Genomic DNA, 16,336 nt, shown 5'->3' on the forward strand with positions numbered 1-16,336 from the left:
GTCTGACAGGGTGGGAGGATGGGGGTGGGTAGGAGGTATGCATGGGGACATCAAAGCATATCATTGATATTCTAACAGGATGGGTGTGGATAGGTGAGGGGTGGGGTGATCAACAGAGACATACAGCTTTATGGTTTATAATGGGCTAGGAACCCAGATCCTTGTTAAGTCCTTTCTGTTGGGTGTTAAAATATTCAATCATTCTGACTTCAAAGGTCTTAACGTTCTTGTATGGTTTTAAAGTTACCTTTCAGTATTCTCACTGTGAAATCACTGGTACAGTGTCCTGGTTCTGTGAAGTGCTGTCCCACCGGGGTGGGGGCCCTACTGGCTGTATTGTTCATGTGATGTCTATGTAAATTGAATCTTGTCTTAAGCATCTGGCCTGTTTCTCCAATATAGCATCCTTCGTTACATTTTTTACACTTTTAAGTCTCAGTTTCTGCCTGTTTTGCACATCTGACTGCATGGTTTGGTCTACGGCAGCAAGAGATTCCCAGTGCTTCTCTGAAGATTCCTCCTCCAAAGTGCAGGCGACCTGGACTCCAAATCCTCTCTGGGCCTTGGTGTTGATGTGTCTTTCAGGCAGGGCATGGGTCTTGAGTACTGGCTGGACAGTATCTGCTTTCAACATTGGTGATTTTGAAGCTGCAGCAATACTTTGAACAAAGAAGTTCTCCTTCCACTCTTGAACTGCTCCTCAGAGTCTGCCATTGACAAAGGCATGGATATCACAGTAGAAGTGGGCATATTCTTCTAAGTTACTTGGGGTGTATTGGGACTGAGGTCTTGGGTCCGTAGAAGCTGTTGAGCCCTCTCTGGTGGCAGAGAGGATGAGTGGTCCTCATGTTGAGAGTGTTTCGAGGACATCGGTGCTTTCAGCGTCTTGCTTCAATGCGGAATGATGCTGAGAGCTCCCTTGACACCGACAAAGATAAAGTCAAACCCACTGTCACAAAACGCCTAGCCACTCACCTGAGGCTAACCCTGCAGCCACTTAGAGGATCTATCCCCAGCACAGCTGAGTTCCGCCTGCACCTGGGTATGTGCTCTACACTAGCACCCTCCTCCCAACTGGGTCCCAACCGCCTCTGGGTGAGTCTCCCACTCTCAAGTTATCTTCGGTGATTTCTAGGTTACCGGGGCCACACTCCCAGTGGTCCCACAGTTCCTGGAAAGCACTCACAGACCCAACACACAAATCACCAGGGTTCTTAGTCAGTTCAGACAAGCAGAGTCCATAAACTAAAAAATGTATTGTCATAAAAAAATATTGAACAGTGAACTATAAAAACAGATGGAAAATAACAGGTAACTGAATAAGGATCAATTATAAAACTATCTAAATATTTTATCACTAGCTGGATAGAGCCTTGGAAGTACAGGAAATATAACTGCTAACAGGTTACAGAATATAACTGCTAACAGGGTCTCAGTAAAGAGGTCTTTCTCTCTATACTTCCAAACTGAGACTGGAGAAAAATCTAGTATTTCCAGACTGAATTTGAGCTCCTGGGCCAATCAGAGCCAGCTGGCCACATCACTTCAATTTACTTTCTCTTTGGTTAGACTAAAGAAGTAACAGTCATCTCTCTGTAACAGCTTTAAACATAAAACATGCACCCCCTGCTGGCCAAACTAGAGAAATACACTTCATGAAATATTCTTATAATTCACATGCTGGAAAGTTCACTATTTCGCCACACCCTCCCAATTCTTCATACGGCAGTTGGACAGTGACCATTCCCAGTGACCTTTCTGAAGATGTTGAGGATGATCAAGACACTCTCGATGTCGATGTATCCTTAGTGTCTGATGCAGCTCCTGGACCCACTGACATGAATGTTTCTAGTGCTGATGTTGATGGGCCAGTCTTATTTTTATTTATTTTTTGTTACATTTGTACCCCGCGCTTTCCCACTCATGGCAGGCTCAATGCGGCTTACTTATCACTGAAAGGCTTTTCTCTCTGCTGTTCTCTACCATAAATCCCTCTCTGACATCGGTGAACAGAGAATACAATGAGAGATATCATGCCTGGGTCTCAGGCGTATTGTATAAACTGCGCCTAAATCTATTACAGGTTATAGGATACACCTAGGCAGAAATATTTTCGGCGCTGATTTTTTTGAGGCGCCATGTATAGAATTCTGTTGTAAATACTAGTGCCTAAGCTTGGCATGGAGCAGGTGTATTCTATAACCCCTGCGTGTAGATTTTCAGAACACCCGTGACCAGGCACCCTTTTAATGCATTAGAATTTACACTCACCGCTTTTCATAATACACTTAGCAAGTTATGCATGTAAATTTTAATTAAGGCCAATTAAGTGTCTGTTGCTTGTTAAGTGTCAGCTTTTGAGCCCTCTCTGATGGCAGAGAGGATGAGTGGTCCTCATGTTGAGAGTGCTTCAAGGACATTGGTGCTTTCAGTGTCTTGCTTCAATGCAGAGTGATGCTGAGAGCTCCCTTGACACCGATGAAGATGAAGTCAAACCCACTGTCACAAAGCGCCTAGTCACTCACCAGAGGCTAACCCTGCGGCCACTTAGAGAATCTATCCCCAGCACAGCTGAGGTCCGCCTGCACCTGGGTATATGCTCTACACTAGCACCCTCCTCCCAACTGGGTCCCAACCGCCTCTGGGTGAGTCTCCCACTCTCAAGTTATCTTCGGTGATTTCTAGGTTACTGGGGCCACACTCCCAGTGGTCCCACAGTTCCTAGAAAGCACTCACAGACCCAACACACAAATCCTTAAAATCAACTCAGAACTATTTAAATTTAACTGAGTAAGCCACATTGAGCCTACAACTAGTGGGAAAATGTGGGGTATAAATGTATTAAATAAATATATATCTGTGTAGAGCTGATTAGTCTGTTTTAAAAAAGAATGCCCTTTTTGGTTGTTTTTTTTTCCAGCACACTGGAAGGATTTTATGTGGATGATGCTCTACAGGGGCAGGGAATCTACACCTATGAGGATGGCGGAGCCCTTCATGGTACCTATGCGGATGGAGAGCTGAACGGAGCAGCCCAGGAATATGACACAGATGGGCGTCTGATCTTCAAAGGACAATACAAAGACAACATTCGACATGGAGTCTGCTGGATCTATTTTCCAGTAAGTTGGCCCCGTTACAAGTTTTATAAGCGGGGAACAGAATCTATAGCAGTTAAATTCCTGTTATATTGCCATCGATTCCAGTATTTTCACAACCCAAGGATCTGTGCCTGCTTCATGCCCTTTTTTAAAATTCTGATACTAGTCTTTCCACATTCACCACTGGAGACTATTCCAGTGGCGTAGCCACAGGTGGGCCGGGGCCCACCCATTTAGGGCTCAGGCCCACCCATCAGTAGCACATATTTAGCAGTAGCTGGAGGGGATCCCAAGCTCCGCCAGCTGAAGACTTCCCCCAGATGGTAATGAAAACGCTACTCTCTATGATACTGGCACCTGCACATGCTCAGTTTTCAGCGTATGCCTGCTGCAGACGGCCAAGGTGGAAAGAAGTGTTTTCCCACCAGCTGAGATATTTTGTCGTGGTTGTGGGGGAGGGAGAACACTTGGTGCCCACCCACTTCTTGGCCAGGCCCACCCAAAATCTGTTGTCTGGCTATGCCCCTGGACTATTCCATGCATCCACCACCTTTTCTGGTGGTACCCTGTGAAAGGGTGTACATACATGTGTGTGTGTGTGTGTATGTATATGTATATATATATACACACACACATATATATATACACATATATACATACACACAGAGTGTTTGGCTCGATAAATCCCGGGCACCATGTTGCTGTGGTGCCTAGAAATGTCATCCTGATGCCAGGGATTTTCATAGCTCTGATATATATTTTTTTCCTTCTTCAGCACTGCCTCCTTCTCTCCCCCTGCACGGCGATCAAGCTCTGCATATACTTGATCCGCACAGCAGGGGCGTAGCCAGACTTCGGTGGGAGGGGGGTCCAGAGCCCGAGGTGAGGGGGCACATTTAGCCCCCCCCCCGGCACCGCCAACCCCCCCATCGCCATTGCCGAACCCCACCACCACCAACTTTGACCCCCCCCCCTCCTGCCGCAAACCCACCGTCGCCTACCTTTGCTGGCGGGAGACCCCAACCCCCGCCAGCCGAGCCGAGGTCCTCTTCTTCCCAATCCCGCGCAATGTTTCGTTCTAGTCTGACGTCACGTCAGACTCACACAAACAGAATGAAGCCTTGCAGGATGGCTTCGTTCTGTTTCTGTGAGTCTGACGTCCTGCACGTTGTACGTGCAGGACATCAGACTAGAACGAAGCCTTGCTCGGGATTAGGAAGAAGAGGACCTCGGCTGGCGGGGGTTGGGGTCCCTTGCCAGCAAAGGTAGGCGACGGCGGGTTGGCAGCGGGAAGGGGGGTCGGGCGGGTCGGCGGCAGGTGGCCCCATACTGTCTACGCCACTGTGCCGCACAGTGCAGGGGGTTCGGGAAGTCTCATGGTACTTGAAACCGCAAGACTTCCCCAACTTCCTGCTCCGCACTGCTCAAGTATATACAGAGCTCGATTGCTGTGCAGGGGAAGAGAAGCAGTTTGAGATAGCAAGAGGTACTGGGGGAAAGCTGGAGGGGGGGCAAGAGTGAAAGCTGTGGGGGGAGGTATGAGACACACACACACACACACACACACCCATGGGAAGAACCAGGCTATGCTGATAGTCAAAACAGAGAGGCAATTGCCTCTTTGCTTCACCTATCTAGAGGGTGGCAGCTGACATGCTTTGGGAGGGAGACTACTAACTTTGCAGTTGATTAGCAGAGGCACCTAATGAATTGATTTACTAAAGTTTCTTTGCCCACAGGCACAAAATAGGGGGAGAAAAACATCTTAGTAAGTCAATTTCTAAAGGAGCTGCTGCTAATCTGGGAGGGGATTCAACCTCCCCCCCCCCCCCCCCCCCCCCCCCCCCCCACACACACACAATTTTAGTGGGGGCAATTTGGAAGGGTGGGAAAGAAGACGCTGGCTTTTGAGTGTTTGGGCTGGCTCTTAGATTTAATGAAAACTTGTCGAGGCCTAGTTTCATGACAAACACACAATTATTCCTAATATGCTAAAGTGTTATCTGACTGTATTGTTTTTGACGTTTTTTTCTTGAATGTAAGCCACATTGAACCTGAGCTTATTTGAAATAATGTGGGATACAAATGTCATAATAATAATGATCTGTATATATAGATAGAGGGTTTTAAAAAATGTTTAGACAAGTGATACACACACACACACACACACATACATGCACACACACATACATGTGATACATTGAAACCCTCAAAGGTGTGTGTGTGTGTGAGATGTGGAGGGGCATAATCGAACGTAAACGTCTATCTCCATGGGCGTTTATCTCCGAGAACGGGTCCATGAAGGGGCGGGCCAAACCGTATTTTGGGAAAAAATAGACGTCCGTGTTTTATTCAACAATTTGTGAGCTGGGCGTTTTTGTTTTTCAGCGATAATGGAAAATGAAAGCGCCCAGCTCAAAAACGAATAAATACAAGGCATTTGTTCGTGGGAGGGGCCAGGAGTCGTAGTGCACTGGTCCCCCTCACATGCCAGGACACCAACCGGGCACCCTAGGGGGCACTTTTACAAAAAAAAAAAAAAAGTAAAAGAGCTCCCAGGTGCATAGCACCTTCCCTTGGGTGTTGAGCCCCCCAAATCCCCCTCAAAACCCACCACCCACAAGTCTACACCATTACTATAGCCCTAAGGGGTGAAGGGGGGCACCTACATGTGGGTACAGTGGGTTTGGGGGGCGGTGTGGAGGGCTCCCATTTACCAGCACAAGTGTAATAGGTGGGGGGGGGATGGGCCTGGGTCTACCTGCCTGACGTCCACTGCACCCCCTAATAACTGCTCCAGTGACCTGCATACTGCTGCCAGGGAGGTGGGTATGACATTTGAGGGTGAACATAAAAAGTTGTGAAACGGCATATTTTGTGGTGGGAGGGGGTTTTTGACCACTGGGGGAGTCAGGGGAGGTCATCCCCGACTCCCTCCAGTGGTCATCTGGTCATTTAGGGCACTTTTTGGGGCCCTATTCGTGGAAAAACAGGGTCCAGGAAAAGTGCCCTAAATTCTCGCTAAAAACGCATATTTTTTTTCCATTATCGGCGAAAGGCGCCTATCTCTGATCGGCCGATAACCACGCCCCAGTTCCGCCTTCACCACGCCTTCGACACGCCCCCATCAACTTTGTCCGCATCCGCGACGGAGTGCAGTTGAAAACGTCCAAATTCGGCTTTCGATTGTACCGCTTTATTCGTTTTTGTGAGATAAACGTCTATCTCCCAATTTGGGTCGCAATATAGGCGTTTTTCTTTTTCAATTATAAGCTGGACAATATACTAGTAAAAAAGCCCCGTTTCTGATGCAAATGAAACGGGGGCTAGCAAGGTTTTCTTCAGAGTGTGCATGTGGGAGTGTGTGTGTCCCTGCCCTCTCTCCCTTCCCCTGTGCTGTCTGTCCCCTCCCCCTCCCCTCTCCGAGTCCAGTCCTTCAGTGTTAAGTTTCCTGCTGTTCTGTGTTTGTGTTACAGAGAGAGTGAGGGCGTCTCTCTCCCCTCCCCCTCTGAGTCCTTCACTGTTACAGAGAGAGGGATTTCGTGCTGTGCTGTTTTCCGTCACTCATGGGGAAACCGGATATCTCTGGCGCTTCACACTTCCGGCTGGAGGCTTCATAGAACGTTGGTGGTGCCTTTTATATATATAGATATTTATATTTACACTCATCCTCTCTTATATATTCTCACACACTCTTTGTAAAATGTTGGGGTTTTTTTTGTTTTCATCTCCTGGGCCAGTATTAAAATGCTGGGACCCAGGCAGAGGAGTGGGCCTCAAAGCTTGCTAGTAGGCTGTGCCTCCTTCAGCTTTGAACAGGCTTGGGGACTCAGGGAAGCTGCTCCAATGCCAGACTTGCTCATCCTCATAGTACTTTTGGTACAGACACTGCACCATTTTAATAGCGCTTTTGTGGATCACTTCTTCTCTGTCTGTACTCGTTTGGACGTACGGCCTCCACAACTCCAGAAAACATCTCACCAATGACCTGATACAGATACATGTCTTCTTGTTTACTACCAGGGTTGCCAGGTAGAAAAATTTTTTCCCACCCAAACGAGCCCAAATCCAGCCCAAAACCCGCCCAAAGTCAAACCCCGCCCCATGACACCCCCACCCCCGCCGTCATCAACCCCGCCCCCGCCGTCATCGGCCCCGCCCAGAACGTCACTAACCCCGCCCAAAACGTCACTAGCCCCCCCCCCCCCCCCCCCCCCCCCCCGCGGCCGAAAAAAAAACCTCCCTACAACCTGTTGTGTTTGCTATTTGAGCTTTAGCAGGGTTGGTGGAGAAATTGTAGTTGTTAGGGATTCTACTAGCATGGCAGATTGTAAAAGTGTTCTTGAGAGGGTTTTACAGCTGAAAGAAAGACTCAGTGGAAACCAGGATTCTAAAAAGGTAATATAACCTGATTGTTCATTCCACATCTTTGTCAACTTATTACCTTGCTGACCTATAGGAGTCCCTTGACCCCTGATGCAGGCGTTTGTACGCCGAAACACGGACCGTGTCGGGTCTCCATTATAAATAAAGAACTACATTTTTCTCAATCCTGAAGGCCCAGTGTTTGCTTTGTTTGGTTGTTCTTGTATACTGTATTCCCTCTCTTTTGTGACAATTTTTATAAGAGCCATTTTGCGTTTGCAAATATGTTACACACTTTTTTTTCCCGTGTGTAAAATTTTATCTCCCCCCAAAAAAGTGTCAGAAGGTGCATAAATCCAATTCCTTTGTTAGTCTAGAAGATTGCGATCAGAATGAAATAGGGTCCAAGGTGCGTCTGCATCTCGAATATTGTGTGAAATTCTGGATCTTGCATCTCAAAAAAAAAAAAAAGATTTAGCTGAATTAGGAAACATACAGAGAAGGTCAACCAAAATGATAAAGGGGATGGAACGACTTCCCAATGAAGAAAGGCTTAAGAGGCTAGGGCTCTTCTGCTTGGAGAAGAGATGACTGAAGGCGGATATGATAGAGGTCTATAAAACATTGAGTGGAGTGGAACCAGTGGCGTAGCCAAGGGTGGGCCCGGGTGGGCCCAGGCCCACCCATTTTGGGCTCAGGCCCACCTAGTAGCAGCATACCTATGATGTGGCTGGCAGGGATCCCCAAGCCCCACCAGCCAAAACCTCCCAACAACTGTCCCTCCTGCATACTTTTTAAATAGATCTTCACCTGCAGCGAGCAGCAACTGATACATAGTGCTCACACTAACCCACACAGCCTTTCCTCTGATATATTCCCTCCTATGTGGAAACAGGAAGTTGCATCAGATAGAAGGCTATGGGGCTGTGTTCACAGCCAGATATTTGTGAAAATCTGCTATTTAAAAAGTATGCAGGGGAGGGGGTATGTTTGAGAACCATATGGCACGCAGGTGAGAGATGGAGACACCAAATCACTTGTGGGACAAGGTGGAGTTCTTCTGCCCACCCATCTTGGGCCCAGGCCCACCCAAAATTGGGTGTCTGGCTACGCCCCTGAGTGGAACAGGTAGACATGAATCACTTGTTTACTGTTTCCAAACGTACAAGGACTAGGGAGCATGCAATGAAGCTACTAAGTAGTAAATGTAAAACAAATCACTCGGCTTCTTTTACCAAGCTTTGGCAAAAGGGGGCTGGCGTCGGCACCTGTTTTACATGTGCGCCGAGGCCCCCTTTTACTGCAGCTGGTAAAAGGGAAGTCTCGCCTTCCTGCAGGAAAGGGCCGCGCGGCAAGTAAAGTACTTACCGTACGGCCATTTCGGAGGGTGAGCACTTACCACCACCCATTGAGGTGGTAGTAAGGGCTCCCGCGTTAACCCGGCAGTAACCGGGCAGCGTGCAGCACTGCTCGATTACCGCCGGTTACACTGTAGCGCCACAAAAATAAATACGTTTTTGTAGCTGCGGAAATTTACAACGTGCTAGGGGTGGGAAGTGCTGCCAGGCTGCTTCGGTAGCCCGGCATTACTTCCCGTATAGCGAGCGGTAAGCTCGCGTTGGGCTTACCGCCACTTAGTAAAAGGAGCCCTCATCTTGTAATTATGCTCTGGAATTCGTTGCCAGAGAATTTGGTAAAAGCCGTTAGCTTAGTAGGGTTTAAAAAAGGTTTGGATAAGTTCCTAAAAGAAAAATCCATAAGCCATTATTAAGATGGACTTGGGGAACATCTACCCCTTATTCCCGGAAATGTATTACTCTTTTGGAATCCTGCCAGGTAGCTCAACTGGTCACTGTTGGAAGCAGGATACTAGACTTGATGGACCTTTGGTCTGTCCCAATATGGCAATGCAAGACCTGCTGCTGAAGGCTCTGCTGCAGCCATGTTGACGGCGGAGACTGCAGGGGCAGAGTCACATCCGACATTGCTGCCTGGATGTCCAACCGCCACCTGAAACTGAATATGTCTAAGACTGAACTTATTGTTTTCCCACCCAAACCCACTTCCCCTCTCCCTTCACTCTCTATCTCAGTTGATAACACCCTCATCGTCCCCGTCTCATCTGCCCGCAACCTCGGTGTCATCTTCGACTCCACCCTCTCCTTTTCTGCGCACATCCAGCAGATAGCCAAGACCTGTCGCTTCTTCCTCTATAACATTAGCAAAATTCGCCCCTTCCTCTCCGAGCACACCACCCGAACTCTCATCCACTCTCTCAACACCTCTCGCCTTGACTACTGCAACCTACTCCTGACCGGCCTCCCACGTAGCCATCTATCCCCCCTTCAGTCCATCCAGAACTCTGCCGCACGTCTTATCTTCCGCCTTAACCGATATACTCATGTCACCCCTCTCCTCAAGTCACTTCACTGGCTCCCAATCGGATACCGCATACAGTTCAAGCTTCTCTTACTCACCTACAAATGCACTCGATCTGCGGCCCCTCCGTACCTCTCTACCCTCATCTTCCCTTACGTCCCTACCCGTAACCTCCGCTCTCAAGACAAATCCCTTCTTTCAGTACCCTTCTCCACCACCTCCAACTCCAGGCTCCGCCCCTTCTGTCTCGCCTCACCCCATGCCTGGAACAAACTCCCTGAGCCCATACGCCGTGCCCCCTCCCTACCCATCTTCAAATCAATGCTCAAAGCCCACCTCTTCAATGTCGCCTTCGGCACCTAATCACTACACCTCTTCTCAGGAAATCTTATCTACCCCAACTTGACATTTCGTCCTTTAGATTGTAAGCTCTTCCGAGCAGGGACCGTCCTTAATTGTTAATTTGTACAGCGCTGCGTAACCCTAGTAGCACTCTAGAAATGTTAAGTAGTAGTAGTAGTAGGAGCGACTAGAGATTGCTCCTGCCCTGGTTTGACCACTAGATCACCAACCAGCTCATTTTCGAAAGAGAAGGGCGCCCATCTTTCCTCAGAGGCAGGCTGCAGTACAAAGGAGACAGTAGTGCAGGCAGCAGCGCAGTGAATGGGGATTGCTACAACCACCAACTTTTGAAAATAACAACAACAAAAAAAGAAGGTAGGCTTGGGGGGGGGGAGAGATGCTAGACTGGGGCAGTGGAGGGACGGGAAGGAGTTGGCAGGGGGCGCGATGCTGGGGGACCAGGGCGCAATTTCATCCCTGCCTCAGGTGACAGATTGCCTTGGGCTGCCCCTGGGTGGCAGGACCTTTATCAAGGGTACCAGATATTTGGGAAAGGGGAAAGGGATTTTGGATTCAGCTCACACCTTTTTCTGCTGTAGCTCAAGGTGAGTTATATTCAGGTACACTAGCTAGAGGCATATTTTCAAAGCACTTTGGGAGGCTAAGTTCCATAGGTTTCTATGGAACTTTGGGAGGCTAAGTGCTTTGAAAATGAGCCTGTAGGTATTTTCCTGTCCCAGGAGGGCTTCCAGTCTAAGTTTGTACCTGAGATAATGGAGAGTTCAGTGCCTTGTCCAAGGTCACAAGCAACTGCAGTGGAATTTGAACTTGTCTTCCCTGACTAACCTGGATAGTAAGTACATTGATATCAGAATCTTATTGTATATCTTTGTTATATTATGTTCCTTTCTGTAAAATATTTGTTTAGCCCAGTTTGCTATTTCTGTAAACTGCTTTCCTGTCTATTGTATAAAAGGTGGTAAATCATCAAATATAATAAAACTTAAACCCCCAGATGGGAGAATCACCTGTGTCGCATGCTTAAAATTATGGGCCTTGTTAAAGGGACAGAAGTCATATTTTGGTTGATTAAAATGTTGAAAGGGATTTGTGCTCCAAATTCAGGACAGTTCTCTATGGCTAGACAATAGCGTCCTGCTCTTATTCCTTTTATCTGTCACATTCTCAACCTCTCACTTTCCACTGCGACTGTCCCTGCTGCCTTTAAACATGCTGTGGTCACACCTCTCCTTAAGAAGCCTTCACTCGACCCTACTTGTCCCTCTAATTACCGACCCATCTCCCTCCTTCCTTTTCTCTCCAAATTACTTGAGCGTGCTGTTCACCGCCGCTGCCTTGATTTTCTTTCCTCACATGCTATTCTTGACCCACTACAATCTGGTTTTCGCCCTCTCCACTCAACCGAAACTGCGCTTACTAAAGTCTCCAATGACCTATTACTGGCTAAATCCAGAGGTCAATATTCCATCCTCATTCTTCTTGATCTTTCCGCTGCTTTTGACACTGTCGATCACAGCATACTTCTCGATACCCTGTCCTCACTTGGATTCCAGGGCTCTGTCCTTTCCTGGTTCTCTTCCTACCTCTCCCTCCGCACCTTTAGTGTTCACTCTGGTGGCTCCTCTTCTACTTCTATCCCTCTGCCTGTCGGCGTACCTCAGGGTTCTGTTCTTGGTCCCCTCCTCTTTTCTATCTACACTTCTTCCCTTGGTTCATTAATCTCATCCCATGGCTTTTCCTACCATCTCTATGCTGATGACTCCCAAATCTACCTTTCTACCCCTGATATCTCACCTTGCATCCAAACCAAAGTTTCAGCGTGCTTGTCTGACATTGCTGTCTGGATGTCTCAACGCTACCTGAAATTAAATATGACCAAAACCGAGCTTCTCATTTTCCCCCCCAAACCCACCTCCCCGCTCCCCCCGTTTTCTATTTCTGTTGATGGCTCTCTCATTCTCCCTGTCTCCTCAGCTCGAAACCTTGGGGTCATCTTTGACTCTTCTCTCTCCTTCTCTGCTCATATCCAGCAGATTGCCAAGACCTGGCGTTTCTTTCTTTACAACATCCGTAAAATCCGCCCCTTTCTTTCCGAGCACTCTACCAAAACCCTCATCCACACCCTTGTCACCTCTTGTTTAGACTACTGCAATCTGCTTCTTGCTGGCCTCCCACTTAGTCACCTCTCCCCTCTCCAATCGGTTCAAAACTCTGTTGCCCGTCTCGTCTTCCGCCAGGGTCGCTTTACTCATACTACCCCTCTCCTCAAGTCGCTTCACTGGCTCCCTATCCGTTTTCGCATCCTGTTCAAACTTCTTCTACTAACCTATAAATGTATTCACTCTGCTGCTCCCCAGTATCTCTCCACACTCGTCCTTCCCTACACCCCTTCCCTTGCACTCCGCTCCATGGATAAATCCTTCTTATCTGTTCCCTTCTCCACTACTGCCAACTCCAGACTTCGCGCCTTCTGTCTCGCTGCACCCTATGCCTGGAATAAACTTCCTGAGCCCCTACGTCTTGCCCCATCCTTGGCCACCTTTAAATCTAGACTGAAAGCCCACCTCTTTAACATTGCTTTTGACTCGTAACCACTCGCCTCCACCTACCCTCCTCTCTTCCTTCCCGTTCACATTAATTGATTTGATTTGCTTACTTTATTTTTTGTCTATTAGATTGTAAACTCTTTGAGCAGGGACTGTCTTTCTTCTATGTTTGTGCAGCGCTGCGTATGCCTTGTAGCGCTATAGAAATACTAAATAGTAGTAGTAGTATTGTGGGCTAGGTTAGCATGAAGAGGGCTGTCTCTGCTTCTGGAAGCATCTGTTTTGTCCTTCAGCAGCAGCTATCAATGATAGCAGGTTTCAGAAGTGGGGTGGGGGCAGGAGGAACTTGGCATCTTTGCTGCTGTTGCTGTCGGCACAAGTTGAATATTCCCTGTAGCAATAAAGAGACACATTGGCGCCCGGTATAAGAGGCTTGGGGAGGCTAAGCCTCCCCGGCCAGAAGTTAACAGCAGGATCAGCAGTTTCTCCGTCTTCCTCCAGACCTGTTTCTCCTCTTTCCCTCCCCCGCGCGACTCTCCCTTCAGGCTGGCCGGCTGGCAACGAGTCCTCCTGCTCCCTTAATCGCTACTACCACAAGCGGTAACCAGCAATCAGCACCGTCAACTCTGTGTGCATGCAGGGGGTGGGAGTCGGGACCTATGGGTAGTGGCATACTGGTGGGGGCGGTCCCGGTCTGGTTAGGGGGTGCGGGTGCTCCGGTGCTGCCATCCATTGACGTCTTCCCCTGCCCTGCCCCCAACTGGTCCGGTCCTGCATGGGGTGTCCCAGCATCTCTCCCCCCCCCCCCCCCCCCCGACTCTGCTAATCTTTAAATTTTGGAGTCCGGCAGCATCAGCAATGTGAGTGCTGCCTTCAGCCAATCCCGGAAGCATTCTCTGTTCATTGTCCCGCCTACGCGGGAAGTTGTATAGAGGAGGCTTCCGGGGCAGGCAGAAGGCAGCGCACATTCATTGCTGAGATGCTGCTGGCAAGCTTGGAGGCATGCAGGAGCGGAGGGGGAGTGCAATAATCGGGGGGACGGGGGGACGGAAGGACAGCAATTCCAGCCACACCAAAGGGAAAGGGGGGTGGAGAGAAGAGGGGTGGGAGTGTAGGAGAGAGAGAAAGAAGGGTGAGGAACATCATGGGAAGGGGACACAGGGCAGATGCTGAACTTGGGAACAGGGATGGGAACACAGAGAGCAAATACTGAACATGGGTGGAATAGGGACAGAAATACAGAGGGGACAGGGGAGGTTATAGATAAGAGAGATAGTGAGTCAGAGGGAATGACAGTGGACATGGAGAGAAAAAAGTCAAATAGGAGGTAAGCGGAAGATGGGTATGGATGACGAACAGAGAGGAGAAATAAAGATGGAGGGGGGGGGAGATACTGGAATGCATATGTACAAAGAAAAGAGGAAGACACAGGCAGAAGGGAAAGAAAGGGCAGGCAGTGGATGGAAGGGGCAGAGAAAGCAGACAGACGCTGGATGAAAGGGAGAGAGAAAGAGAGCAGATGCTGGATGGAAGGGAGAGTGAAGAGAAGAAGAGGAAAGCAGAAACCAGAGACGACAAAGGTAGAAAAAAAGATGTATTTATTTGCTTAGTATTGTAGCTGTGGTGATAAATAGAAATAAAAATAAGGTGATCTTTTTGTTGGACTAATTTTAATACAGTTTTGACCAACTTTCAGAGACCAAAACCTCCATCCTTAGGTCAGGACAGGACCGTAACAGCAGTACTGACCTGAGGAAGGAGGTTTTGGCCTCTGAATGCTAATTGAAAAAGTATTAGTCCAATAAAATGGTATTATCTTATTTTCTCTGTTTTGTTTTATTTCTATTTTTTAATTTGAAAAGTGGTGATTGGTATTTGTCAGTTTTTTCAAATTTATGTCTGCTATCTTTATATTTTGCACAGTACTAGGGATATGCATCACTGTTTTTGTGGTGTTGCATTGAATGTGGAATCTGGCCTCTTGGGGGTTCAGTTTAATTTTTGTCTATATATTTCTATTTTAGTTTGTGGTTACTTATTCTATACTTGGTGAGGATGTATCTGTGTTCTATGTGTTTTTGATGACTTATACTGTGCCAAAATTGAAATTTGAAAACTCTTATCTCTATCTGGTCGTTAATAAAAGGAGCTCATTGTGAATACCATCCACCCTAAAATAATGTTTTGTGGCTGTGCATGAGAATTGTAATATGATTCCTTGTTTCATATTGTTGACGGTCTGTGATGTTGTCCGTATGGGTGGTATATTGGTGAATTAGGTTCTGCCCAGTGTAATATTTATGGTACAGTAAGGTTCTGAGTGTGTTTTTGAACAAGTTTGTGCATAGTGTTTTGCAGTTGAGCGATTGTGGTTAGGATATACTTTGAGCAACCACTTTATTCTTTGACATATGATACGTATCTAATATCTAAATGTAATAAAAGGTATTAATTGTGACTTTTATTTTTACTTTTTTTTTCTGTGTGTTGTCAGACAATTATGGATGTAAGCTCCACCCCTGGCCCCACCCCTAACCCCACCCCCATTAGCCTCCCCAAACAGTTGGGCCACCGACCGCCTATCAAGAGACATCTAGGTGATCGAACTCTTCCTCTACCAAGAAGTTGACGTCCAGCTGGCTCAGCCTTTAGCCAACCTTGACTTTTGGCTAGGAGAGTTCATAGGATATGGTCGACAGTTCGTAGCTCACTCTAGACCGTTCTGTTTTCTAATTAAGCTTTCTTTTGATCACTTTCTCACCAGGATGGAGGAAGCCTTGTGGGAGAAGTCAACGAAGATGGAGAGATGACAGGAGACAAGATAGGCTATGTGTACCCCGATATGAGGATTGCACTGTATGGAAAATTCGTAGATGGAGAAATGATAGAAGGAAGACTGGCAATGCTTATGTCGATAGAAGAGGGGAAACCTCAATTTGAACTGATACCGGATAGTAAGTCCATTCAATGTTGGGACAATTATTGTAATTAAAAATGGGTGAAAATGTGCTTGTATTTATCTGGCGTGGTATGTCGAGTGGAAACACTGGAATATTTTCATTGATAAATCTGAAACGTTTTGTACTGTAGAAAATCTTTTATAAATCCTTCTCTACTCTTCCTTCGTTTCCATTTTGATGTTTTGTGACAGTAGCCCATAATGTAGAGTTAGTGTTCAGTCACTCGGTGGAGGGGGCCTTATCCACTGCATAATGGTGACATCTAGTAACCAGGATCTCCAGGTCTGTTTCTTACAAGAGGGCGCTGTGGTTTGTTGGCTTTGGCCAAGGGCTCTCACTTAAATGACTGGACTGTGGAAGGGATGAAAATAGGGAACATTTCTCTGGGTAGTTGCAAATGAAGGCTCGTGAAGGGGAGTTCTGTTCCTGGTCACCTGGATTTGCACACCACTTGAGTGTGTAAATGTACAGAACACTAATACTTTCACACGCGATGGCAGGGCTACTAAGCATTATTCTAAGGGTGCGCTTAAGTGGCATAGGAGTCCTTTTACTAAGCTGCAGTAAAAAGGGCCCTGTGCTAGCAGTGGGGGCTGTTTTTGCCGTGTGCTGCAGCCCCTTA

The 16,336-nt window shown here is 47.5% G+C and overlaps 1 protein-coding gene across 1 annotated transcript in view; it reads left to right on the forward strand.

Annotated features, from left to right (window-relative positions):
* SETD7 (SET domain containing 7, histone lysine methyltransferase) overlaps window positions 1–16,336 on the forward strand; it is a 75,500-nt gene that overhangs the window by 42,344 nt on the left and 16,820 nt on the right. Inside the window, 2 exon segments of the mRNA XM_030191720.1 lie at window positions 2,921–3,122; window positions 15,519–15,708. Of these exon segments, the coding sequence (XP_030047580.1) occupies window positions 2,921–3,122; window positions 15,519–15,708 (392 nt within the window).

This window comes from Microcaecilia unicolor, chromosome 2, assembly GCF_901765095.1.
Source record: "Microcaecilia unicolor chromosome 2, aMicUni1.1, whole genome shotgun sequence".
NCBI lineage: Eukaryota > Metazoa > Chordata > Amphibia > Gymnophiona > Siphonopidae > Microcaecilia > Microcaecilia unicolor.